The sequence below is a fragment of the Cenococcum geophilum genome, assembly GCF_001692895.1.
Source record: "Cenococcum geophilum 1.58 unplaced genomic scaffold K441scaffold_9, whole genome shotgun sequence".
Classification (NCBI taxonomy): domain Eukaryota; kingdom Fungi; phylum Ascomycota; class Dothideomycetes; order Gloniales; family Gloniaceae; genus Cenococcum; species Cenococcum geophilum.
This window is the reverse complement of record NW_027137567.1, coordinates 2,335,576-2,359,195: the sequence shown is the minus strand read 5'-3', so window position 1 is coordinate 2,359,195 and position 23,620 is coordinate 2,335,576. Positions and strand designations below refer to the sequence as shown.

The 23,620-nt window shown below is 46.9% G+C and overlaps 7 protein-coding genes across 7 annotated transcripts; 3 read left to right on the top strand and 4 right to left on the bottom strand.

Moving 5' to 3' along the window:
- Positions 1 to 238: 238 nt before the first annotated feature.
- K441DRAFT_367726 (uncharacterized protein) lies at positions 239 to 2,682 on the bottom strand. Its single transcript, XM_067641429.1, has 5 exons — positions 2,522 to 2,682; positions 1,729 to 2,457; positions 1,338 to 1,603; positions 1,149 to 1,270; positions 239 to 1,091 (listed from the first exon to the last, which is right to left on the bottom strand). Exons 1-5 carry the CDS (start codon positions 2,532 to 2,534, stop codon positions 386 to 388), a joined length of 1,836 nt encoding a protein of 611 aa, XP_067507162.1. The 5' UTR covers positions 2,535 to 2,682; the 3' UTR covers positions 239 to 385.
- Positions 2,683 to 3,071: 389 nt separating this feature from the next.
- K441DRAFT_703841 (NAD(P)-binding protein) lies at positions 3,072 to 4,685 on the top strand. Its single transcript, XM_067653498.1, has 2 exons — positions 3,072 to 3,369; positions 3,421 to 4,685. The coding sequence occupies exons 1-2, from the start codon at positions 3,193 to 3,195 to the stop codon at positions 4,465 to 4,467; spliced, it is 1,224 nt and encodes a 407-aa protein (XP_067507161.1). The 5' UTR covers positions 3,072 to 3,192; the 3' UTR covers positions 4,468 to 4,685.
- Positions 4,686 to 6,886: 2,201 nt separating this feature from the next.
- Positions 6,887 to 8,461, top strand: K441DRAFT_367704 (uncharacterized protein). The gene is made up of 5 exons (XM_067641428.1): positions 6,887 to 7,002; positions 7,059 to 7,497; positions 7,562 to 7,852; positions 7,903 to 8,028; positions 8,089 to 8,461. Exons 2-5 carry the CDS (start codon positions 7,189 to 7,191, stop codon positions 8,242 to 8,244), a joined length of 882 nt encoding a protein of 293 aa, XP_067507160.1. The 5' UTR covers positions 6,887 to 7,002; positions 7,059 to 7,188; the 3' UTR covers positions 8,245 to 8,461.
- A 435-nt stretch (positions 8,462 to 8,896) lies between these two features.
- Positions 8,897 to 15,949, bottom strand: K441DRAFT_605605 (glycoside hydrolase family 35 protein; the record flags this gene model as incomplete). Its single annotated transcript, XM_067645374.1, has 11 exons — positions 15,830 to 15,949; positions 15,438 to 15,569; positions 15,312 to 15,388; positions 15,067 to 15,253; positions 14,900 to 15,015; positions 14,470 to 14,845; positions 14,288 to 14,422; positions 13,787 to 14,238; positions 13,524 to 13,732; positions 12,215 to 13,470; positions 8,897 to 8,962 (listed from the first exon to the last, which is right to left on the bottom strand). Exons 1-11 carry the CDS (start codon positions 15,860 to 15,862, stop codon positions 8,897 to 8,899), a joined length of 3,039 nt encoding a protein of 1,012 aa, XP_067507159.1. The 5' UTR covers positions 15,863 to 15,949.
- Positions 15,950 to 18,025: 2,076 nt separating this feature from the next.
- Positions 18,026 to 20,002, bottom strand: K441DRAFT_605607 (uncharacterized protein; the record flags this gene model as incomplete). The annotated part of the gene is made up of 4 exons (XM_067645375.1): positions 18,026 to 18,785; positions 18,839 to 19,649; positions 19,679 to 19,836; positions 19,922 to 20,002. 4 exons carry the CDS (start codon positions 20,000 to 20,002, stop codon positions 18,081 to 18,083), a joined length of 1,755 nt encoding a protein of 584 aa, XP_067507158.1. The 3' UTR covers positions 18,026 to 18,080.
- A 203-nt stretch (positions 20,003 to 20,205) lies between these two features.
- K441DRAFT_630767 (2',3'-cyclic-nucleotide 3'-phosphodiesterase) lies at positions 20,206 to 21,093 on the top strand. Its single transcript, XM_067646289.1, has 2 exons — positions 20,206 to 20,755; positions 20,854 to 21,093. Exons 1-2 carry the CDS (start codon positions 20,358 to 20,360, stop codon positions 21,029 to 21,031), a joined length of 576 nt encoding a protein of 191 aa, XP_067507157.1. The 5' UTR covers positions 20,206 to 20,357; the 3' UTR covers positions 21,032 to 21,093.
- On the bottom strand, positions 21,079 to 23,352 carry K441DRAFT_630766 (GLE1-domain-containing protein). Its single transcript, XM_067646288.1, has 2 exons — positions 22,130 to 23,352; positions 21,079 to 22,064 (listed from the first exon to the last, which is right to left on the bottom strand). Exons 1-2 carry the CDS (start codon positions 23,147 to 23,149, stop codon positions 21,294 to 21,296), a joined length of 1,791 nt encoding a protein of 596 aa, XP_067507156.1. The 5' UTR covers positions 23,150 to 23,352; the 3' UTR covers positions 21,079 to 21,293.
- Positions 23,353 to 23,620: the final 268 nt, after the last annotated feature.

Below are 23,620 nucleotides of genomic sequence, written 5' to 3'. Positions count from 1 at the left end.
GCCCTAGCCTCGAGTAAGGTGGTAAATGCAACCTTATTTTGTCATATCGTTAGTTGTTTGGATCGTAGAGCACGATTTCTAGGACAGACCATAGCTAGGTATTACCGTCAAGACGGCGTATCCTAACATAGTGTTTATCGTTGGCTCCACATGCAAGGTGTTTGTATGGCTGTCATGGTGCTGATGGTTGGCACCGATATCGAAACCCCCCACATATTATGCCGTTTGGTGGTGTCTTCGACCTGCGTTTTGCTTGTTGAGGATCAGCTCAGTGATAAGTACCGTAGAGATCACGCATTCGGAGGGGGGGAATCCGGATGCGGTAAGTATCTTTCAGCTCCCCAGGGAGTATAGTTGAAAACGGAAACTTCGGCAAACATAGAGACTACGTCCGTAGAGGTATCGCGGCGGCACGTGCCGTTTCCATCTCACCCCAGAGCGCCACGTACGGCAGGATCCATGTGGAATGCCACCATACATCTTCCAAGATTACCTCCACATCTTCCCAGTTGTGCAGGTCCAGCAAATCACAAAGTTCGACCACCCTGCAGACATACCATGGGTATTCAGCCCTCGTGGTGGCTGCTGTGCCACAAACAAAAAGGACCCAGAGCAGGATTATGCGGGTGGCGGTGTCAGTCGAAGTAATTGATATGCCTGCGGAGAGTACCTCCAATGTAGTCTTTCCCCTTGTGACAAGCCTATCTATGATGCGGCTGTTGAGGCTGATGCCTCGGAGACAAACTTCAACTAGGATGAGAGCTGCAATGGATATGCACGGAAGGATCTGCTTCTCTACATCTCTTTTACAATTTGACAAATCTGTGAGCGCTCTTTTGACACAGTATAGCCAGTCGCTGTACTGCAAGCTGTCTAACCGCTTAAGTTCAGTAGTGTTGCTTGAGGCAAGAATGTGAGAAAGCTGCCGCAAATCATCGAATATATCCGAAACATCCTTGCCAAGAGGTTCCAAGTCCATATGACGTCCTGTGAATGCTGTAAAAGGCCCTAGCAAGAGAGATACATCGGGCCGTTGGATGGGAGGAAGCATGGGGCTGGACCCTAAAGCAGCAGCCGAGTTGATGTCTGCCCTATTAAGGTAAAATATAAATTAGTGTTGACTTATGCCCTAGGGACATAGAATTTACCAAGCTATTTTGCGTTGAAGGTATATGGGAAACCCTGCGGCATCTAATCCACCCCTCATCTTAACCATCTGTTCTAAGCCATTCATGTGTATTTGAACGCTAACCAGCGCCCCGTTCCCCGCCTAGTTGTTTGGTTCTAAACTTAGCGAACGGTACTTGGGACTGAGCACTTGATGGTTACGTATTTACCTCGTAATTCGCTATGCAAGCGACGGCACTGACTGTCCCATCCGAAGCTTCGAGATCGGGATCTCCAAGCCTTGCATTTACCAGTTTCACTGCTTCCATCCGGTGTGTAAGAGCCTCCATTGGGTCCCCCCTTTTGTGAATCAAGCTGAAGTGCGCAGTGAATTGGGAGATGAGGGCATGAAAGTAAGCCTCATCCTTCGTAGCCATGGAAAGCCAGGCCAACTTGAGATTCATCATGAATGAAGGGATTTTGAAGTTGGAATTTGCTGGTAAGAATTGGGTCAGTCAAATTGTCGTCCTAAAATCCGGATCGATTCTAGCAAAGGAGATAGGTCTTACAGACATTCTACGCGACAAAAGATGATCTTAGCATGAGGGTAGGAAGACCTACAGTAATGAAGAATGAACTGAGTCCAGCTAGAGTCCAGAAGGGGTGTGGTGTCGAAGGGATCTTTGTAACCTGTTCCCGGATCACTAAACAGTAACTCTATTGAACCTCTCCCTACGTCCTGCAAGACGTCTTCTGGAAGAAACATATCCTCTCCGAAATCTTCTAAAGTTGTGAGGAAGAGTGACGAATCAAGATCCTCTGGTATCAAGACCTCATATGAAGGAGAGCCCGTCATAGGAACAATAGTTGTCTGATCCACCTCTACCTCCTTTGAGTTCACCTGTGGTCTGGAGAAATCGGCCTCGTCAATTCCAGTGGCAGCTTCTAATATTCGTTGCTCCGGAGAACTCTTTCCTTGATCTCGAGTTAGCAAGACACGAGGTTGTCCCTTGCCTCCTTTCCTCCTAGGAGCTCTTGGCGGAGTAGGTCTTTGCTGGAGGCCCCACGGCCCCAGTCTAAATTTGTTTACATGCCCAGCTAAATCAGTCATTGGCATCGCGCTACCTGAAGGAGCGTCATCTCCTTCAGTCCCATTATAAGATTTTTGCTTCTGTTTCCGTCGATGGAAGTTCTTCATCACTTGGACCCGGATCAGCGATTTTGAGTCTTTGCTAATTCGTGGAGTTGTGGTGATGTTGACAAACTGGAAGTTCGACGATCCCTCTTTTGCAAAGTCATCTTTTTGGTTGTCCGGAGAAGATGGGTGCTCGTGTGTGTCTCGGGGAAGATCTGTATATTGATTGGTGAGTTTCAGCGTATTCCGTTTTGCGTAATTTACCTTTGATATTCTTACTTTGGGTAGACATTCTCAATAACTGGTAAACCGACGAATATTTGAGGCGAGCCCCTAATTAAGTCAAGTTAATGTGGTAGATACGGTGTGTGAAGATGGTCAGCTAATACGACTATTTCCGGAATTGGTTTAGCGGTGGAAGCAGTTGGCCTAGGGAGTGAACACTCAGAATAAGAGATGCCAAATATAAGGCATGACAAAATTCTTGAGCGGTAACTCAGAGCGTTAAAAGGCTCTCAAAAGATTTGATCTCCTAAGATTTACGAAGCGGGTCATCTGAGGCTGCTTTTATTGTTTTATCAACCTGTTCTACCGCACCTTTGAGAAGTGGGGCTCGTGAAACCCCCCGTAGTCGCTTGGTAATAATCGGCGTGGCGCTAAAGCAGCTGCAGCCTTATGTTAACAAGAGGCTCCAATGATCTTTTTATAAGTTGGCGAATTTGTGATCCGGGGTAGCGCCGAAACTAAATCGAGCGATCATAAAAAATGACTCATGTCGCCCTATGAATTGAAGTCTCTGGGTTTCCAGATTAACCTTATGCCAGCCAAAGAACACTAATATGCAGACGGAATATTAATGATCCGATCGATAACCTTGATACTCAAAGATCTTGGCACATTGTCCTAAGTTAACTTATATCCTCAATGTGATTGTTGCGCATCGAGTAGCAATGCCGCTCCACATTGCCGCCCAGGGTCTGTTCTCTGGTGTTTCTTCAATTCCTTATGCATGGACAGTTCTCAAGATTGCACCATGGCTTGTGTTGCTCTACGTACTCAAACGTTATTTCAACGGAGCCACCAACACCTCCGAGCGCACGATGCATTCGAAGGTGATTATGATGACAGTAAGAAGACAGCTCATGATTTAATATCCTGAACTAACTTAATACACTCAGGGTGGCACTTCCGGTATTGGAGCAGAGGTTGCTCGTGCTTTGGCATCTCGGGGGGCCCAACTCGTTCTCTTAACACAGCAACCCCTATCCGATCCCTTCTTGGTTGACTATATAATGGACCTACGCATACAAGCCGGGAATGAACTGATCACTGCGGAGTACGTCGACTTGACTTCCCTCCATAGCATACGAGTGTTCGCTACGAAATGGGTGGATAATGCGCCACCGCGGCGTTTGGACATGATTATCCTATGTGCCAACACCCGGACTCCTCCAAGCGGTAGCGCAACCACAACTGAGGATGGACTGGAATCAGCCTGGGGTCTGAATTACATTGCCAACTTCCACCTGCTGAGCATACTGAGCCCTGCCCTGCGCGCACAACCTCCGGACAGAGATGTCCGAATAATATTTGGGACATGCAGTTCTTACATGGGCGGTACTTTGCCGGATTTTGGCTCACCAGAGTCGGGTCCGGACAAAGGTTCAAAGTCGAAGTCAAAGCTGAAATCAAAACAGCACACCGAAGCAAAACTAGAAGCAATCCCATTCACACCCTCCTCCGTCTACGCCACCTCAAAACTCGCGCTCATGACCTTTGCCTCCGCATTTCAAAAACATTTAACAGCGTACTCACGTCCGGATAAGAATCCGATGAATGCTCGTGTCATCATCGTCGACCCTGGCTGGACTCGCACTCCAGGGATGCGGAGATACCTTTCCTTTGGCAGCCTGTGGGGTCTAGCATTGTACTTAATAATGTGGCCGTTTTGGTGGCTGGTGCTGAAAAGCCCAGACCAGGGAGCACAGACGTTTCTCTATGCCGCTATGGAGGCACAGTATGGAAGAGGGGAAGGAGGAAAGTTTCTAAAGGAGTGTCGCGAGATCAAATTCATGAGACCCGAGATTGAAAATGATGTAGCGCAGAAGACGCTATGGGAAATGAGTGATAATACTATCCAGGCCTTGGAGAAGGAGGGGGCCATGAAGAGAGCAAAGGAAAAGAAAGAGAGAGGAGAAGGAAAAAGCCGAAGTCAAGAGTACTAGCCAAGGCCAAAGCACTACCGTAAGTAGCGTTGAAAGTAGCAAGACTCCTGGATCAAGGAGGGCCAGGGAGAATGATTGATATTTGGCGGCCTGCATATTTTAAGGTGTAGCTAGAGGTTGGCAAGCAGTCTTTGATCTATAAAAAACTTGAACTAATGCCACATGAATGGCACTCATTTCGCACTCATGATCTAAGGTATATATATCCAATCCAGCGCTCATGATTATGATAAATACTACGAGAATATGATTCCCTAGTATGTGCCTAGTGCCATGCCTGATTGTTTACAAGCCTATACGTATTGAGAATTTCCTAAATGCGCTAAGGTTGCCAGAGCATATCATCAACAGCGAAATATTGGGTATACCACCATGCATTTCCTTAGCTTCTTTATCTTTCCATACCTCAATTGCGTATACGGCTAATTTCTCAATGAAAAGTCGCCATTAATCTTTTCCACGCTTAATTTGTTAGATGTTGACATAGTATATTTCATTCTAGTCGTAACAGACCCACGGAATTGTGGTGATACAGTAAAATTTAGGAAACGTATTTCACGAGGCGCGACCGTTGAATCATTGCCACAATATACAGAGCAGCTTTAACAGCTTTCTTAATAAAAGCCCTTGCTTACTCAATACTCTCTTGCAATGCTCTACAAAATTTTCAGAACGGCTTGCAGCCCTTCACGGGCCATGACTAGATAGATAGGAAATCTAGCTAGGAATGATTAAAAGGCAAGGCTTCGTTTAGTAACTAGCCTTTATAGCTGATATAAAAGTACCATAACCACGCCTGCTCAGTCCTTCGATGAGCGCTGCACGCCTAAGAAGTGTGACGCCACTGTTAAATATACGCACATGATTTTGTGAGAATGTAAGGCTGGAAGAAACTCTTTTGGACGACATTTGGCTATTTTCGAGGCTCGATCGCGCAATTACCACATCTCCAATGACAGCACGAGGAACAGCTCGGGTATAGTCCCAGATTCTGTGGGCCATCGCCGCAATTACACTAGAAAATTTAGTTACGCGCGATGATAGATTGATAAACCAGATCGATAAACTTGATCAATAGAAAACATACGCAATACCAATCATACGAGCCACGCAGTCGCGGCTTGAAATACGTATCTGGAGTGCAGCTCTCATGATTTTCATTATTCGCATTTCGGGGTCTTGCGCGGAAAGGCTCGTGATGGTGATAGATATAGATATTGATATCCGGGATTGCTGCGGCAGATGGCTTGGGCTGCATGCAATGCTTTGATTAGGCTATTTTTTTGGTGGGGCTTTTTTCTTGAACACTCACAGCTGAACCTCTAAGAATATGATGTTGTGCAGGCTCTGCGGAGTCCCCCATGGAGCCCATAATCGGGAATCTCCTCAAGCGACTGGGGACTGAAAGGTTTTATGAGGTCTTCATACAGCGAAAGGGGGTTGAGAGGGAAATACTGATGTAAAAATCACATGCAGAGTCATCCTCCTAAGGCCCGTTCATACCCGCTTATCAGCCTTGTTGCCTGCAGGCATACCGGAAGCGAACACATGGTTACCTGTAGATTGTTTCTAAACTCTATCTGTAGTTAGAATCTCCATACGAGCATAACATCGAATTAAAACTAATATCCACGCCCTGTGCGTGCTAGAGTAGCCAATGGAAAATAGGCGCGGGTGAGGAGACGCATGCTGAGAACTTTGCTCCCCTCCTCAAGTCGAGGGATTAGTTCATACATGCTACGCTCCACTCCCGACATCCTTCCTGGGCAGCGTCCTCCACCAACCTTTGGCAATGGAATATAGGCGCTCTGGACCAGAAGGGGTTCATTACCCTCTAAAATCCTGGGGAAAATACAAAGATCGAGATACTAGCAAGCATCCTGCAGAAGACAATCGCATCGAACCCCTGCAGCCTGACAATAGCCTTTCTCTCGTCGAGGAGTTTCTGACTTACCATCGCGATAATCTGGACCCACCAGCGCTGCTTTGTAACGCCGCGCTGAGGGAGTTTCTCACTCATGCTACTACGCTGCGACACCATCTAGATCCTATTTCGCACACCATTGCGGATGACATAAGCCATAACAGCATCAGCGAAGATATTGCCTTACTCGACGACCGGCGTGATGAAAAAGGATGTGCTAGCGAAGGCCGACGATGGAGTAATGGCGACTATATAGGTGACGATATCTTCTCAAAAAAACTTACCGTTCCGGAGCTGTATAGAAGATTGAAAGAGAATGTAAGACTCGAGGACCCGCCTAAGTTCCTAATGCATGGAGTTTGAGCGTGTTCTCAAAGTAACTGATACGATTCTGGAATAGAGACAAACGAACAGAGCCGAGAAAAGAATAATGTTAGCCATCAATGATTGTGTATTACATTGAAACCCTAACAATCAGCAGATTCATCCCAAACTTGACACCTGCGGGGGCATTGACTCTTGCGGCTACTGTTTCGAGACGCATCGCTAATCCATTGAGAGACTTCCTTCACCGATACCTATTACGAGAAAATTTATTTGCTGTCTCTACTGTACGCTTCCTAACATGGCTTCCTTATTTGATGGACAGTTACTAAGTCTAATAGAGCTACGTGTTCGTGCTTGAGTTTCATGTTCCTTATCTTAGTCTACGGCGAGGGTCTCAGATCATAGATCGCCGAAAACTGCGGCAAGAACCACTGCGGAAATCGCGGAAACTTCCACTTGCGCGATTGCCAATGGACGATGATTATTTTTATTACGAGGGCCAAACTTCATTACTCATTACTGGGGTAGATGAGTGTCTTTGGACGACCCTGTGCTTAGTGGATGCTTGGTATGGTGGTGAGGAGAATCTGAGGGGGTATTTGGAAAACTGTCCTGAAGGCGAAGGCTTTGATCCCCCTCATGGGGGCTGCAGGCAGATGACAGATCCATTTTTTAATTCCCGAGAATACTTCCTCGCCGTCATGTCACGGCGAATTACGCAGGCCACCAAGGAAATGACGATATTGATTGAGACCTTTGATGAACGCATGGTGGTTTATGTCAGTATTATTCCTCTGATTGGTCGCCTCCGTAAAAACCTAGCTAACTACTTTATCCAATCAGGCAGACAAAATGAACTCGGTATTTGAAGACGACGAGAAACAAACACATACTCGAAGAGTAGACAGCATCATACGAGCATTGCAGCGTTTTAGGAATTGCCTATTAGCCATTATAAACGCATGGGAGACATTTTCCGCTACCCACATGTTCTACTTTGATGCAGACGAAAATAAGAGAGAATTGTGGGGTGGCTACAAGGCCAAAATCCTTGACCAAATAGCGAAATTAATCTCACTCAAACGAAACATCCTCGATCCAAAACTAGACCTTTACAGAGGTATACACGCAGGGGTAAGGGGCTCTCTGCTTCATATGTCGGATAAAGCTCACATGATCGATAGCTGGGCACCGCTTCTAGTTTAAAGGAAAGTGCAGCAGCCACAAGACAAGCAGAGTTGGCTGCAGAGCAAGCAAGAACTGCAATTCGCCAAGGCGAGAACATCCAGATTCTAACAAGAATGGCAGCGGTAAGGATTACCATAAAAATATCACGGAATAGAGAGCGATTGTTGACAGTATTCCGATAGTTTTACCTTCCACTGACGTTTACAGCGGCATTTTTCAGCATGTCATTCATACAATTTTCACATCCGTGGTTTATGTTCCTCCTCTTTCTTATAGTTTCGGTAGTATTTAATTTCTTAATTGCCTCTAATAGCAGGCTTTTAGGGCTCTTCTTCTAAAACTGCCAGAAATTCCGCCAGTTGTTACTTCCGTTTCGGATTTAATAGACTATTTCACAAGGTGTCATTCCGCCTAAAAATTTCTTGCTTTCTGGGAATGAGTGAAGATACAGACGGCTTAGATTGGTTTGAATTTATACTTAGTCACATAAGAACCCTGGAGCCTGCTTTGAACGGATGGATATGCTTTAGTATGTGTTGGCTGGACGATTCAGAATGAGGACCGAGGCTTTGGAGCCTCTATATATACAAGAGGTGGGTGAGTCAAAAGCACCCCTGATCTAACTTTGATATAGTAGTAATCGACGCTAGGCTGATAGTAGCCGACAGTAACCGCCACTTAGTCGACAATATGCAATGGGGTAAAAAGCCTCCTAGTTGTGCAAAGGCCTTATGGAGTTGAAGTCCAAAGCTAATTGAAATTGGTATTTTACGCCGGGAGAAAATTGGGAGTGAGCGAATCCAAGCATTTTAAGAACATCACAGTATGAAGGAGGTGGCTGCAAGGAGCAGAAACTACCATTTCCTAAGCTACTCCCTCTCAAGCTACTCCAGATTCTACATTTTGTGTCTGAGACTTTTTACTCATCATATTACACGATGCATACCCCAATCTAGCCCATGTAATAATCACCTTAAACGTTGAGAACCACTAGTACGCCCCCTTCCTCTTCACCCATTTCTGCCCCTCCACCGTCTCGACTTCCCCAAATCCAGTCTGCACCAGTGATGGAACTGGATTGGCGTGGATTGGCGGCAGCCTTTAAATCCACGCCAGCTAATGTAATCCTTAGCGGCGCTCCAGGAGCGCTACTGGATATCCAGCTGTCAGTATAGAGGTCTTGGCACGATTTTAGTATTAGTTAAGGAAGGTGGTGGGTGGTAAATATTATGAGATTAACTATATTACTCCTCTAGCTCGTCCTCCTCGTCCTCCTCTTCAGGATTGTTGCTATCCTCAAGCGGTATTACCTCGCTTAACGCGTCGTCATCAACCTTAATAGCAGCGAGAGTCTTTTCCAGCGGCTTTTTACCTACGGCGACAGCTGCTTATTCCGCGTCATCTTCTGCCCTAATAGCCTCTTACTCCGCGGCGGCTAAAGATAGTGATATTACTTCCTGCGCGAGCTTATATTTATCTAGTAGAACCATCTTATTACGCTCCTCTACACCTTCCACCACTTCCACGTCATCGTCGTTAAAGGCACCCTATAGTGGAGGCCCGTATAAGTGCCGCAGAAGCTTATTTGCTTTAACTATGTCCATCCTAAGCCGCGATCGTTAGTCCTTTAGCAGTATCTTAGCGCTGCTGAACAGCCGCTTGTATTTATCTAACATTAGCGGTATAGCAAGGATATTAAGGGCGAACTGGGCAAGTTCTGGTTGACTTATATACCGATTGTTCTAGTATTTAACTAGGTTAAATTCGTTTAGCTCGCTATTGGTAAGGTAAAGGACGTCAGTTTCAAGGTATTTAATAAGGTAATTAAGGAAGGACGGTTTGGCCGTAGTGGTAGGTTTGTAAGCAACCTTAAGGCGCTTATAAGCTTAGGTGGCGGTAAACGACTTTAAGTTCTTTGGCTTTATAGGTAACCGGCCTTTTATAAATAAGGAAGACGCTGGCTATAAGGGACGCTTATTAGCTTAATATATTAAATAGAGCTCCTTAACTAAGGATTTAACTCTGTTAATCCAATCGTCCTTTACCGGGTGGCCGCGCCACTATTGCTTAAACTAGCTTATCTTAAGTATTGGATTTAAAACGATCGCGGCGTAGTACGCTGCCGTATTATCTGCCTTAAGGTAGTACTTCTCATACTTCGCCTAAGCCGCTTCAGCGTAGCCAGCTAGATAGGTGTAAGTCTTAATATCTAGGCTTCGCTTCTTCTTCTTAGTAAGATCGATGAAGTGTTCCTTTGTCTGCTCTAGCTCATAAAGAAGCTAATTAAGCGTCTAGAAATAATCTATAAGGTCTGTCCGTTTGCCCTTAATAGTAAGCGTAGCCTTATAGAACTTTTCCAGGTATGTATAAAGATATTCGAGCTCTAGCCAGTGGCAAGGTTTTAGCTTGTTGTGCTTAGTAAGAGGTTTTAAGCCGGTTGGGGCAGCGTATAAGGTAATAAATTTATTAACGCGTTCTTTGTAGTTTAGGAACCGTCTAATAGCTATAAATAGTGAGTTCCATCATATAGCGTTATTTTGAATAAGCTATTTAGTTTATTAGTGTTGTAATTAATTAGAAGAGGATTATTATAAATCCACCTCTGTAGCTAATTAAGTCCCTAGGATCGACTAAGTAAGGTGGCGAATATCACGAACTCTCTCAACACTACATACCTATAGTTTATCAAATTCCGCTAATAAGCCCCCTATTTTAATCCTTTTAAAGAAGCTCCGCTACTAGGGAGTTATATAAATATACTAGATAAGATTTTATAGTAAACCGACTGCTCCGTGCTTCCTCCAGAGCTAACTAGCCTTCTCTATATTACCTTCGCGGATAGCTATTTCTAGCTAGCGGTAAACCTTCTTAGCGTTCTTGCTAATAATAAAAGCCTAGGCGCAGAGGTTAATAATATAACTAAAGCAGCGAAGACGGCGGGCCTTTCTTTACTTTGCTGATATATTTGGATATAGTACTCAAAGAACCGCATTAATGCACTTATCATTTGACTCCGCGTTGTTTGCCATAAAATAGCTAATCTTTCTAGCGATCTCGTACTCCTTAAAGAGAGCGACTAGGATGACCGCTATGTTCTTGCTGCTATATTTACCGAGGACCTCGCGAAGCCCTATAACTACATAGCGTTAATTACCAGATCGGTTAATATAGTGCGCTACAACTCTAAGAATCGCGTAAGCGTTTAGTAACGTCTATAGGTTAAAGGATATTAATATTAAGCTCCGCGCCGCCTTTATCTTAACCTTAATATTCTTCCTCTACTGATCGAACGCGTAGATTACCTACTTTTGGATTATTTTACCGGCTTTCGGCAGTAAGCTCGCTAGCTTTAGATATATGTAATAGAGGAGCTGGCGGAAGTACAAGTTTTCGAACTAAAAGAAGGCGATATAGTAGTAGACGATCCATCGGACTAATATAGCTTTAAAATTATCAAAAGCTCGTTGGCAATTAAGAGCGTGGGCGTTAGGAAAACCCTTAATCGTCGGCTGGTTTGGATCCTCTGGAGGAGGCTGTTAAATCTGGCCAGTATCCTTATCTATATGGTGTTTGTTAACAAGGTGATTAAGCGCCGTTAATCTTCCCTTTATAACTCTTATAAGCTCTTACTAACGCCGTTCCTTCTTATATAGGTAGCAGTAATAGAACTACTCCTTGCCGTCGCTGCCTTTTAATATAATATCCTCTCCCTACATCCAGATTAATGATGTTCGCTGCTTAGTATACTTTGGCGGTTTTGTTAAGCTTTAATAGCGAATATAGACCTTTCCTTTATAGCGGAACTCCTCTACCTCGCTTGTTGAATTAATCGCGTTCGGATTAATATTTTACAGCGCTAGAATAATATCGTCGGAGGCAGAAGAGACGTGTAGAGGGAAGAGACGCTGCTAGATCTTTGGCATAGCGAATAATACCAAGGGAGAGGTGGTGATAGAGGTTGGTGGAGGGAGGAACGGCCTTGGTAAGAGCGATATTATGAGCAAAGCTGCGGTATATAGCAGCGGTAAGGAAGCAGCGATGATCGGGCGTCCTTAATTTGGTGGCTAATACTATATACAAGGGACGCGTAGTTATTACTTACTCTCCTAATTGGCCATTCGCTGCGCACCGACTATATAGCGCCCAACCTCCCTCCTAATAAGGTATAGGCTGTGGCGCGCCAGGAGCTCCATAAGCTTCAATCCACGCCACGCCGGCGTCAAGATCAAAGGATCCAGATCCAAATCCAGCTGGAGCTCCACCGCCAATCCACATAGACGCCAGTCCAATTCCATCACTGGTCTGCACAACCGCATCGACCGCCAACTTCAACCCTTCAACCTTCGCTCCTTCCTTCTCTAGAGCCCACAACGTCACCGCGACATAGTTGCTCCCATGATAGTCAAAAATCCCCTCAGGAACCGGGAACTTTGTCTGCGGTCCCACATTATGCACATACTTCCCAAACTGCCAGCCGTTGACGAAAAGCTGGACCCTGTAAGCCGTTGCCAGCGAGGAGTTTCCAGCGGCGCTGGTGCTGGAGTTGGTGAAGACGAAGGAGAGAGGGATGTCGTAGCCTTTCGGCATGTCTAAGTCAAAGCTCGTGGTGAAGAAGCCGATGCCCGCGGTAGATATACCGGCGGTAGGACCAGTGCTGTCTTTCCACGACTTGGTAGGAGCGGAGGGGAGGTGGTAGCCCTGGCGCTCGGCGTACATGCCGCCCTCGTTCAGCGGGCCGCGGGAATGATCGGCGTAGCTCTCTCCGCCAAGGTTGCCGGTGAGTTTCCAAGTGATGGCCGATTGAGGGCGTCCAGAGAGAGTGTAGTTGAGGATGCCGCGCGGATTTTTCATCGTTTCTGATCCCACGACCCAGTTTTCGTCTAATCCCATGTTGTCAATTACGATTGTGAAGACGTAGGATTTTCCTGGGGTGAGATTGGGGAATGTGAAGGTTGTATTGGAATTTGTGGCGGCGTCGATGCCATCCCAGGAGCCGATGAAGTCGGAGTTCAACCAGGCGGACGTGCCGAAGGCAGAGCCACCTTGAGTCCAGAGGAAGAGACTGGTTTCGGCGCCGGTGGCGGTAAAGTGGCCACGGAAAAGTAGCGTACCAGTATTGTAGCCATAGTCACTGCCATAGAGACTTGTTGGCGTAGTGAGAGGTCGTAGGGTGTTGTAGGTTGTTTTCAGATTCGCAGATGCCCAGGCAGTATCGGAATATGGTGATTGAATCTCTGGGAGACTGTCCAGGTACTTCCAGTTCAGGGCACTCAAATCCGGAAGAGTGAATTTGGGCTCCTCGAAATCCGCGGTCGCTGTGTAAACAATATAATCACCTGCTTTAAAAGGCAGGGAAACTCCATTGAAGGTGAGTTTGGACAATGATTTTGGGGCGCCTCCAATGACTTCAATTAGGGTCGTTGCGTTGAGGTCTCCAGTAAGCGCTAGGGTACTGCCTTTAACCTTCGCAGATCGTAAAAGGTACCCAGCCTTAACAATCACAGAACTTGCTGAGCTATAAGGTGTCAGATCGACTGCCCAGTAGTTGTAGGCCGAGTTACGATCTCCCGATAAGTCAGTTATTTGCTCAAGAAAGTATAAATAATGCATTACATACCAAGCAAGTAGATATAGACATTAGAGTCAACTTTGATTATCTTGCGCTCCGGGTTTGAGTTCCAATTGATGATGCTGTACCCTTCCTTTTGGACGATGGTAGCACCACTGCCTTCAACAACTGTAGCGCTTGATGCTTGGATGGCAATCTCATGTTGCTTATTGGGCCCGCCGTACACGATAAGCACTATCTTCGAAGAATACTTCTTCCTGCCAAACTGTTAGAGACATCATTTCAAGGTAGATATCTATTTACTGGCCTACCAAGTGAATACTTCCGCTGTGGAGTATACGATGTTGACACCGCCAATATCGTAATCGCTAATGTGAATTTTTGAGTCCCGCCCATTCAAGGTCAAGGTCCCGTTCAGTTGTGGCACGGTCAGGTTCCCGAAAATTGCCGTCTGCACATGCAGTTTGTATCTAGTGGAGTCTAGCGAATTATACGCCGCATGTCGAAGGAAGTAGAGCTTTGTGCTATTCGAAAATGCTGGAGTGACAGTGAGATCAGTCGATGTCGTCCAAGATGTATTGGAAGCGTTTCCACGATCTGCAGTCAGATATGCAGGAGAGACCTTGAAGAAGTTTGCTTCGAGCTTTTGTTCGCTATACTTTTCCCTGGTAATGAGGCGTTCCTCGGAGATAACTGCCCCATAGTCGTAGGAGGTATAGCCGCCGGGGTGCCCAAGATTACCCCAATTAGTGCCCCCGTACGTCTAAAACGATCAGAATAGTCTCATTTATGTAAAGATAGGCAATTCTTACCATGTAGAGGTTAAAGATAGTAACCCCAAAGCTGTAGTCATTCTTGTAGAAGACACGCTCGAACTCGTTACTCAGTAGAACGGAGCACTGATCGAAGCCTAAGCCACCCCATGGATCGAAAGAACCTCCTTGAAACTGAAACTCAATTAGGCTGTGCTGCACTGAAAGTGTTATCCACATACCTCAACAATAGCATAAGGTGTGGATGGACTCTGCTTCAGATGGGTAGCCCTCCAGCCCGTTGGAAGAGCACCGTTCGGCCAAGTGTAGGGGTGAGCACAATCGAATCCAAGTGGATATCCATCGTGACCATATATATCAACGGCAGACTCAGAACCTGGAGTAAAGTATCCTGCTGTCCGGGCATCGTTGTTGATGAACGGAACCACTATGCCGGCCTTCCTGTATTGTTCCTCTACGTAGCCAAAATATACAGGATCGGGGAATTTAACGTTAGGCATGGCGCCACTATATTCATTCTCAGGTTGAAGTAGAATCACAGGTCCTCCATTTGTGATTTGGGCTTTGGAAACGATTTTTCCAATTGACTCTACGTATCTGCGAGTAGTTTAGGTTAGAAATATCCGACATAGTCTTCAAGAAGAGGCTCACAGGGCCGTGGCGTTAAGGTAAGCTGGGTCAGCTGTTCGGAGAGTTCCGTTGACTCGTTGCAGCCAACCGGGGAACCCTCCTCCGGAGGCTTCAGCGTTAATATATGGGCCAGGCCGCTACACAATTAGATTCTACGTCCACTTTACTTAAAACTAGGGCTAGCTTACCGCCAGTAAGTATATTCCGGCCTTGCTTGCGGCATCAAAGAAAGGCTCGAGTGCAAAGACGCCATCGGCGCTAAATTCTCCTGGTTTGCCTTCGAGAAGAGCCCAGTGGACGTAGAATGACACGCCATTGTACCCCATGGCCTTGATTTTCTGAAATACATCAAGATAGAGGCTAACCACAGGAAGTCTGCGGCTGATTGTAAGCTCATCTTGCCGCATTCTAGCTTTGCAGTAAAGTTGCGCACCTGAAAGGATGGAATTCTCCACTGTACCAAAATATGCGCTCGCCACGCACAAACAAAGAGTCTTCGTCCCAGGTAACCTTAGATAATGTTAGCCAGGTATCAGTTGAGGCCATAGAAATCACATACGATGTCCTGTAGCGGTGCTCGTTTGTATGGCTGAATCCATCGCTTTGGTTTCCCGCCAACCGTGCGAGCGGCAGACTCAATCGTGAGACAGGATAGAACGACGGAGCTTAGAAACTTGAACGAAAGCTTCATCTTGGCCAATTATGAGAACGTATGTCACTAATGGCTGTACAAAAGGAAAGGCGTGACGGCGAAGGAGAGAGTAATGTATGTTACCCTCATCACCGTCCTTGCAAGAGTGTCCCCTCTCGCGACAGAATCGCCCGAGAAGAGCAGGGCGCCACGGCATCTGTAATGAGGGCGGGGATGCGCTTGCAAGAGTAGTAACGGCGGCGATCAGCGGGAGTGAAGATCTAAAGTGTACTTGAAGTGTTCGGCATGGGTTTACCCACATATTTGCAGTTCCTGGTGGTTCTTCCGTACATATACAGCCTGTATGACCTTCAGTGTCTCACCCCCCTGTGCGCGCGCGGGGCGGGCATCTGATTTCGCTAATAAATAGTCAAGTACACCATACACCTAGGAGAGGGGCTGTGCATAGGCAAGAAAGGTAAAATCTTTGATTTTTAAGCTTAATCACAAGAGTTAGACTTGAAGTTCTTTAGTACAAAGTAGCGGGGGTACACCTGCATCAGCACATCGAAATATATCCAATCGGAGCCAACTATCTGAACCGGGTATCCAATGTAGCCGAATACGTAGCCGAATCCGAATTAATGTGCCTTTCATTTTCTATTATTATTCATTCTTGATTAATGTCTGATGCAGTCCCTATCTAGGTCCATGCAGACTAATACCGTTAAAGTTAGGCACAAAAAACCTCCAAGGGAGACGTGAGAGGTAATACAGTATACACCCCCCCAGGTAACACCTGTACTACGTTAACGGGAGGAAAAATACCGTTAGGTCGCTGCTCTGAGACTCCCGTAAGGGAGTGTCGTAATTACCTATATTGCCCTGTCTGCCATTCGTACCATACTTCCGCGTTTTTATAGATTACTATAAGATTATTATATATATGCTTACCCTTCCTGCCCTATATATATATATACACGTCGCCTGCGGTCCTCCTACTTTGCAGCATAAATCCAGTCCTGTATAACCTTCCACCCCAAAGGAACAGCGGGATAAACTAGGTGTCTTATCCTAGGGCCCCAACCTAGGTCCCATATCCCCTATCCCCTGCATCCAATAACGTGCTTAACCTAGTATTATACTCGCAGCTAAGTACCTACGCTGCCAACAATATCAGGATAAAGCTGGGTAGATTAAGGCATAGAGGAAGACGGAAGACGGAATACCGTACGTTTAGTAAATCCAGGCTATCAGGTAGGGTGGTGTATAAGGCGGGTAGTTAAGAGGCTTATCACTGGTCTCCCACTTGCGAGGTGTATGTAGATCGATTACGCGTATAGTAATTATACCGTATAGGAGGAAGGGGACGCCGGAGGTAGACTGCCGTAGTTCAATGGCTCGAAATCATACGTCAAGAGACGTAGTAGCTGTGTTCTTAAATCTCTGCTGGGGTTCACCCTCCCAGCAAGAAAAAATTTCCCGTCGCCACCACGTCGCAGCGCCCGCGATGCGTTGCCGTACGTACGTCTCTGTGTTTGCTCTAACGGTCTATTGACACGATCCTGATGGAACACCAATAGTACTGCTAGGTTCCCGGGCTCCACCGCGTGGAGGTGCAGAGGCCGATTTCATGGAGCCCTTCATTTTCTATTATCCTTATGGTTTGGTCCTTCCAGAAATCCACCATTTTAAAGTCTCTCAGACTTTGACTTTTCTCTAATAGCTTGCATACTAATTCCTAAGACTTAATCACAGACCAACAGCAGAGCGGTAAGGACTGGTGGTTAACAGCTGTCTTTTCAACCCGATCCTCAGGCCGGCTGGCCTTACCGGGGAGATGTTGCCAAGCGACGCATCCTGGGATATCCCTTGACCCGTTAATTCGCGTCCAACGGTTATTGATAAAAACCAGCCAATCAACTGAACTGAATTTAACGCTCGTACTGAGGAATAATAGAGCTTTTGATTTTATGGTAATTTAATATACACACCCAATTTTAGGAGTTAAGTCTCTCGATATGAGGTTGCCAGCACTTGTCCTTCCTGTAGAACCGTATTTTGCGTTATAGTAGGTAATTAATTGATGGAATCTAGTTGTTTTGAAACCGGTGTTTGTGCACGGACCACTTACTCGTTGGACGCTGACGGGTCAAGGGATAGACAGAAGGACTGGGTAAAGCCACCGGCACATCAGATACAGGATATATCTGAGCACAAATCTAGTTAATCTAATTGGCCGGCGCTTATCGATAAGCTACGGACCCAAATCGACGGGTTAAGGGATACAGTTTCGCCGTTAGAGCGTTCATGGGAACCAGTTTTTTTAGCATGCACTGGCTATTCGGAGTCGATTAGCGGATGGCTAGTATCAATTCTTCAACTGTGAACTTCATCACTTTCGATCAGCTCGAATAAGACAGTTAATGTGCAGGCGATCCATCCAGTCACTGGTAGTTAATAGCAAGATTCCACGTTATCCACCTAAATTTCGATCTTGGAATCATTGCTTATTGCCTTTTTCATTAAGGATGATTCGGTATCATAATATCACATACAATCGTCCTATCTCTATCCCAAGCCTCCAAAACTCGCCGCCCTAACCTTTTTCTTAAGTTCGTTACTGTTACTTTTCCTTAAACTCGTCCCTTGCACGGGATCAAATGGCTTTCTTCGTCTAACCAATTGATAACCTCGATCCAACTCCACTTCAATAGCGCAACGGACTTTGAGTGCGCCAACGGCAGGCCAGACACTCCGCTCGCCGCGCAGGATCCAATACTCTAAACTCTCTCTGGTCGGGTTTTCTAACAGTTTGGTGAAATCGCTAGGGGTAAGTTCTGGCACCAACGTCAAGCTGGCGCCGGGGATATTCTCATCAAGGAGAAAGCGGCGGATGGATGGTGGTAACCACCCTACTTCATCTAGCTGGTGTAGCCGATGTTGGATCTCCATTACAATCAGCCGCATAATGGGCATCGACAACCGCAACTTGCCGTCCTGACGAGGGTTCGGGTGGTGGGGGTCTGAGCGTAGAAAGGGTGCGAGGTATGGGCGGGCTTGTGACACGATAAAGTGGTTGACGTTGAACAGCTCGGCGATGCGGGAGAGAGGCGATTCACGGTCTGTATAGCTGGCGTGGGTCCAGGGGCGGAAGGTTGTTTCTTCAGCGGAAGCCCAGGGGACGATGTTACCAGATTCATCTTTGCACATTAGAGAGACAGGTTGGTAGAGGGCGGAGGAGGCGTTTGAGGCAAGCGCGGCGGACCAAATAAGCTGAGTCGAAGTTAACTACGGTTAGCCTTGAATTGGAATAAATGAAGACTTACTACATTAGGAGCCGTAAGGTAGTTCAGCAGGTTGGGGACTCCACCACCACCAGTAGTTGAGACGGTGATATTGAGAACTCTCTTTGTTTTGGCGTATGCTTCCTCGAAAGTCAAGTCCTCAACATTGGCTCGCACAACCTGCTCTAATACTCCTACATCTAGGAAGTATCCTTCCCGCACGAACCTCTCCACACGCCTTATGAGCGTAGCAAGCCGCCCGCTTTGGACTTGGTTATGTCCTTCATCGCCTTCTTTTCCTGAGCTTCCTGCGCGCTTCGCGAATGCAGTTAAATCAATTCGATCACCAGTCAAAAACCCTAAGAGCTCGTCTTCAGTGTGCACTCCGACAAGAGCAGCAATCAGTGCGCCAGTCGCTGTTCCGGATATAATGCGTGGAAGCAATCCACGAAGATGGAGGGCTTTCACCACTCCAAGATGACACAGGCCAAAGATGGCGCCACCTTGGAGCACGAGCACTGAGCGTCCAAACGCCTGTCGGGTATCATGTAGAACATCCAACTTCGCTTGGTTTGTGAGGCTGCCATCAGAGCTAGGAGAGGTGGGGTACGAGGCCAAGTAGTCGATTGCGAGAGCGACTTGGGTGATGTAATCTTCGATGAGAAGCTTAGTTCCAGCATATGCGCGGTTGAAAAGTCGTGGTGCCGTTATATTTCCGAGATTTCGGACAAGCCCTGACCGTAAGAGGTTCACTAGACCGAGTATGTCCTCCTCCTCTCGAGCTTCGATGATTGCTTGAAGGCGTTCGTAGATGAGGCGGTAGTCGTAAAACTTGCTTGTAGGATTTTGGCGCCTTAGCATCTATATGTTAGCTGAAGCCACTTCAGTTTTATTGGAAAGAGCGCATGCCATAGGTCATATCCAAGAACTTCGTCGAGCTGAAAAGCAGCTGCCTCCCATTCTTCAAATAATCGAGCCTCTGCAATCGTCTCTTGGAGCGCGTCTCGTGGGGATTTCTTCGTCCACCAAGCATAAAGTTTCTGAAACATGTTCAAAACGCCAAAATCAGATGATTGACTCAGAATATACTGAACATATCATTGCCGGGAGAGTGGCTCAACATACTAGTTGCCAGAAAAAGCCGACCTCGAAGAAGCAGCTAAACAACGACTTCAAGATGCCGGGAATCCAGGAGCCGTCTAACATGGCGATGTAACCCGTCCATCAGGTGGTGAATTAGTCGCACTGTCGGGAATATAGTGGCATCGGGTAACACGGTGGCTGTGGGCAGGATACAAGCATGCACCAAGGAACACGATGGGTACTTTCACATGTTAAACAGGGGTTTGATGCATTTGATTCGGGCGACCATTCCGGCCAAAACCGCGAACACAATTTCCATCCTATCACTTCTTTGTTATACGGAGCAACCTTGTGTTATTTGAATTTAGATCAAATGAATACTTTGAGCAGTTTTGCAATTGCAATTTCGGATTAAGGACTTTATATCAAAGCCACCATAACCTATTTTCTGCACTGAAGACCTATATTCCCTGCAAGCATGCCCGGTTCATCACTCTGGCTTCTCCCACCGCAATCGCACCCTCTTACGCCGATCCTTACGACACTAATCAAAACCGTTTCTACCCATTTCAGCTCCCCACATACGTTTATTCCACACGTCACTCTCACCTCGGAAATACCACCCTCAATATACGAGAAAGATCCGCAGGTCTGGCTAGACAGTCTTGACTTTCTGAAGGCGGATGATGTCTCCGTAAGGTTTGAGAGGTTGGAAACTAGCAGTGTATTCTTCCGGAAGATGACCATTAGAGTAGCAAAAGAGGGCGTCAGAGCGCTTGCTACGATTGCTAGGACTGTGGTTGAAAGGTCTGCGGCCGAGGAACAGCCTAGGAAGTGGGTGGAGGAGAGCTTTGAACCGCATTTGAGTTTGCTATAGTGAGTATTCCTGTTTTTGGAAAGTCTGGCTGTTCAGGAAGACTTTCATTTGTTTTTGCCTTTTCTTCATCGTAATATGATTGCTGACAGGTGAGAAGCGCTGACATTGAGGTCTCCGAAGAGAGCTTAAAGGAGATAGAGACTGCCATTCGAGAGGCAGGGGTGAATCTTGAGGGGGAAAGCAAGTTGGGAAGCTGGGTTGGGGGAAGAGTAGTCCTTGTACCCACGGATAGGAAGATCGAGGATTGGAACGCCGTTGCACTGAGAGATCTGTAAGTCAATAACTGTTTATTAATAAGTAGATCTACGCATATAAATATTAAGGGTAAAGTTTGCACATTAATATGCATTGTTTGAATTTGAAACACTGGGCTCCATATAACCTAAAGATATGTATACATATCGAAAGTTAATCGCCAAGCTATAAGGTTTGCGGCAATGCAGGGATGAGTCCACTCCAATGCTTTATGTCGAACGCCTAGATCCTTCTAACTCCCAGTAATGCAACAAAAAATTTCCTATAAATTCTAAAAACGCCTTACTCCAGAGTAAGATGCAGATTTTTCTTCCACACATCCGGCACAACCTTCAACATATTCGCCGACTCTGATGCAGGTGCCCTAGCGGGGAAATCAATCACGGCCGTCCTCAGTGCTGCCACGGCTACATGTCCGAATATAGTGATGAACTTTTCGACATGATCGGCCAGCATTGATTTGAGCACAATGAGATGTGTGCTGGTGATATCTGCCGATGGTGTATTGACAATCCAGGTTAGCGCTCGCCAGAACTCCGTATTCGGCCACGGATTAACTTTCTTGTTCTTGCTGAAGTTCCGTAGAGTAAGTGAAGCGAATCCTGACCCAAGTCCAAGCATCCGCTCGTTATGAACATTTGTTGTCACAAAGGGGCCGCCAGGCTCAGCGCGGGCCCAACCTAGTCGTTGCTTTCCCTGCTGCGTGTTCTCGCGGCCATAGACCCCCCATAGAACCGGGCAAACGGCATGGAACTTGGCGATTAAGACGTCAATTAGAGAGATACCTCGCCACTTGAACTCCTCATCGGCAAAGATGCTAATACCTATGACCCCAATCGCATCGATGATTTTGCCTTCATTGCTAGCCTCACCGACAAACTGGGCTATTATGCTTTTTGCAAAGTGATTGAGCAAGTAAAGAAGAAAACCGGGAAATTGAGCCTCCGAGTCATTCGAGAGTTGGGGTATTGGCGAAACGATAAACCGTCGAATATCAACCATAGGACCTCCAGCATTGGCTGCTGATCGAAGAGCCTCCCGAATCTTAGCTATCTACGAAAAAATATTGTTAGTCGGGAAGTGCGCATAGGCTGAGACTGATTAAAAGAAAAACGCACTGTCGCGGTGTTGGATGCTCTAGCGCCAGTGATTTGCCCAACCCGTGTCCTCAGGCTTCGTCGAGCATCGCCCAATTGACCCTTGAGATCAGGATTTTGCTTGCTCCAGTCGACCATGTTCTTCCGGAATTCTTTCAGTCGCTTGTGGACGCCAAGGTATTTCTCATGGTGGGCCTCTCTTTCTGCGATGGATGATATTAGAGGTGATGCTGGGGTGGCATGCGCTAGAGAAGCAGATGAAGGAGCGGATGTAGACGGCAGTGAAATTGTCGATCCAGAAGATGGTTTCGGGGGCTGTTGTGGAGGCTGTTGGCGTGTTTGTTGTGAAGCCTGTTGTAAAGCCTGTTGTAAAGCCCGTTGCTGAGTCTGTTGAGCCTGTTGAGCCCTAGCTTTTTCTACTGCTGCAGCAACCTCACTGGCTTTGCGATCGGACTCCGCCTGTTCCGCCTTTCGCTTCTCTTCGGCCTCCTTCTGTTTCTGAGCCTTCAGCCTAGCCTCATTCTCAGCTAACTGCTTTGCTCGTTCTGCGGCTTGTTTCCTCTCAATTTCCTCCCTCCTTTGCTCCTCAAGTTTGCGCTTCTGACTAGCAATCTCTTGCTCGAGTTTTTCCTGCCGTGCGCGCTCCAACGCGCGATTCTCTTCATCCTCCTGCTGTTTCCTCCGCTTTTGTTCTTCCAGAAGATGCCGTTGTCGAGCTCGCTCCGCACTTTGTCGCACCCTTTCGTGTTCGGCAGCAGCTCTGGCTAATTCTTCCTGGTGGAGCTTTGCGCGCTCTGCAGTAGCTAGGTCAAGGCGTTCGTTGAAGTCGCGGTCGGAGTTTATCAGCATCTGGCTAAACTCGTAGAGGAGCTGGCGCGACGGGCTGTCAATGGGATCTATTTCCACAGTATCTCGACGACTCCGACCGCGTCGCTCCTCGGAACGATGCTGCCTCGAAGAACTCCCGGTGCCATTCCGCGAAGGCGAGCTGGAGTTTATGGAGTTCATACTGGCAGATAAGGCTCTGGGAGTGGTTGGCATGGCGTGTGGGGGACTCAATATATTAGTTGAGCGGCTGTTGTTTGAGGTGCGCGCAAGCTAGAGCCGGATCCTATTCCGGGACTAGAGCGGAGGGTGATGAGTGAGGGGATAAGGATGAGGACTAGTGAATTAGAGAACATGAATGGCATGAGGGAAATAGCAGATGCGTGTTTTCGGTTGGTCGTGGTATGATCGTGAAAGCGACGATCAAAAGTTGTACTGCTTGAAGCTTTCGGATCTGGAAAAACTCCGGCGGCTGGCCCTCACCAATTGCTGTGGTATTGATCGACGCGGCTAAGGAGTGGTTCGTGCCCCCTATTAAGAACCCCAAGTACCCGCGCAGCCACGCAACCCACGCACCCCCCAAGTCATGCTGCCTCGTGCAGAAACTCGAAATCAACAGCCCACTGCCCGCTGCCCGCTGCCCGCTGCTGCACGCACTGCACGCACTGCACGCACCGTGACAATCTA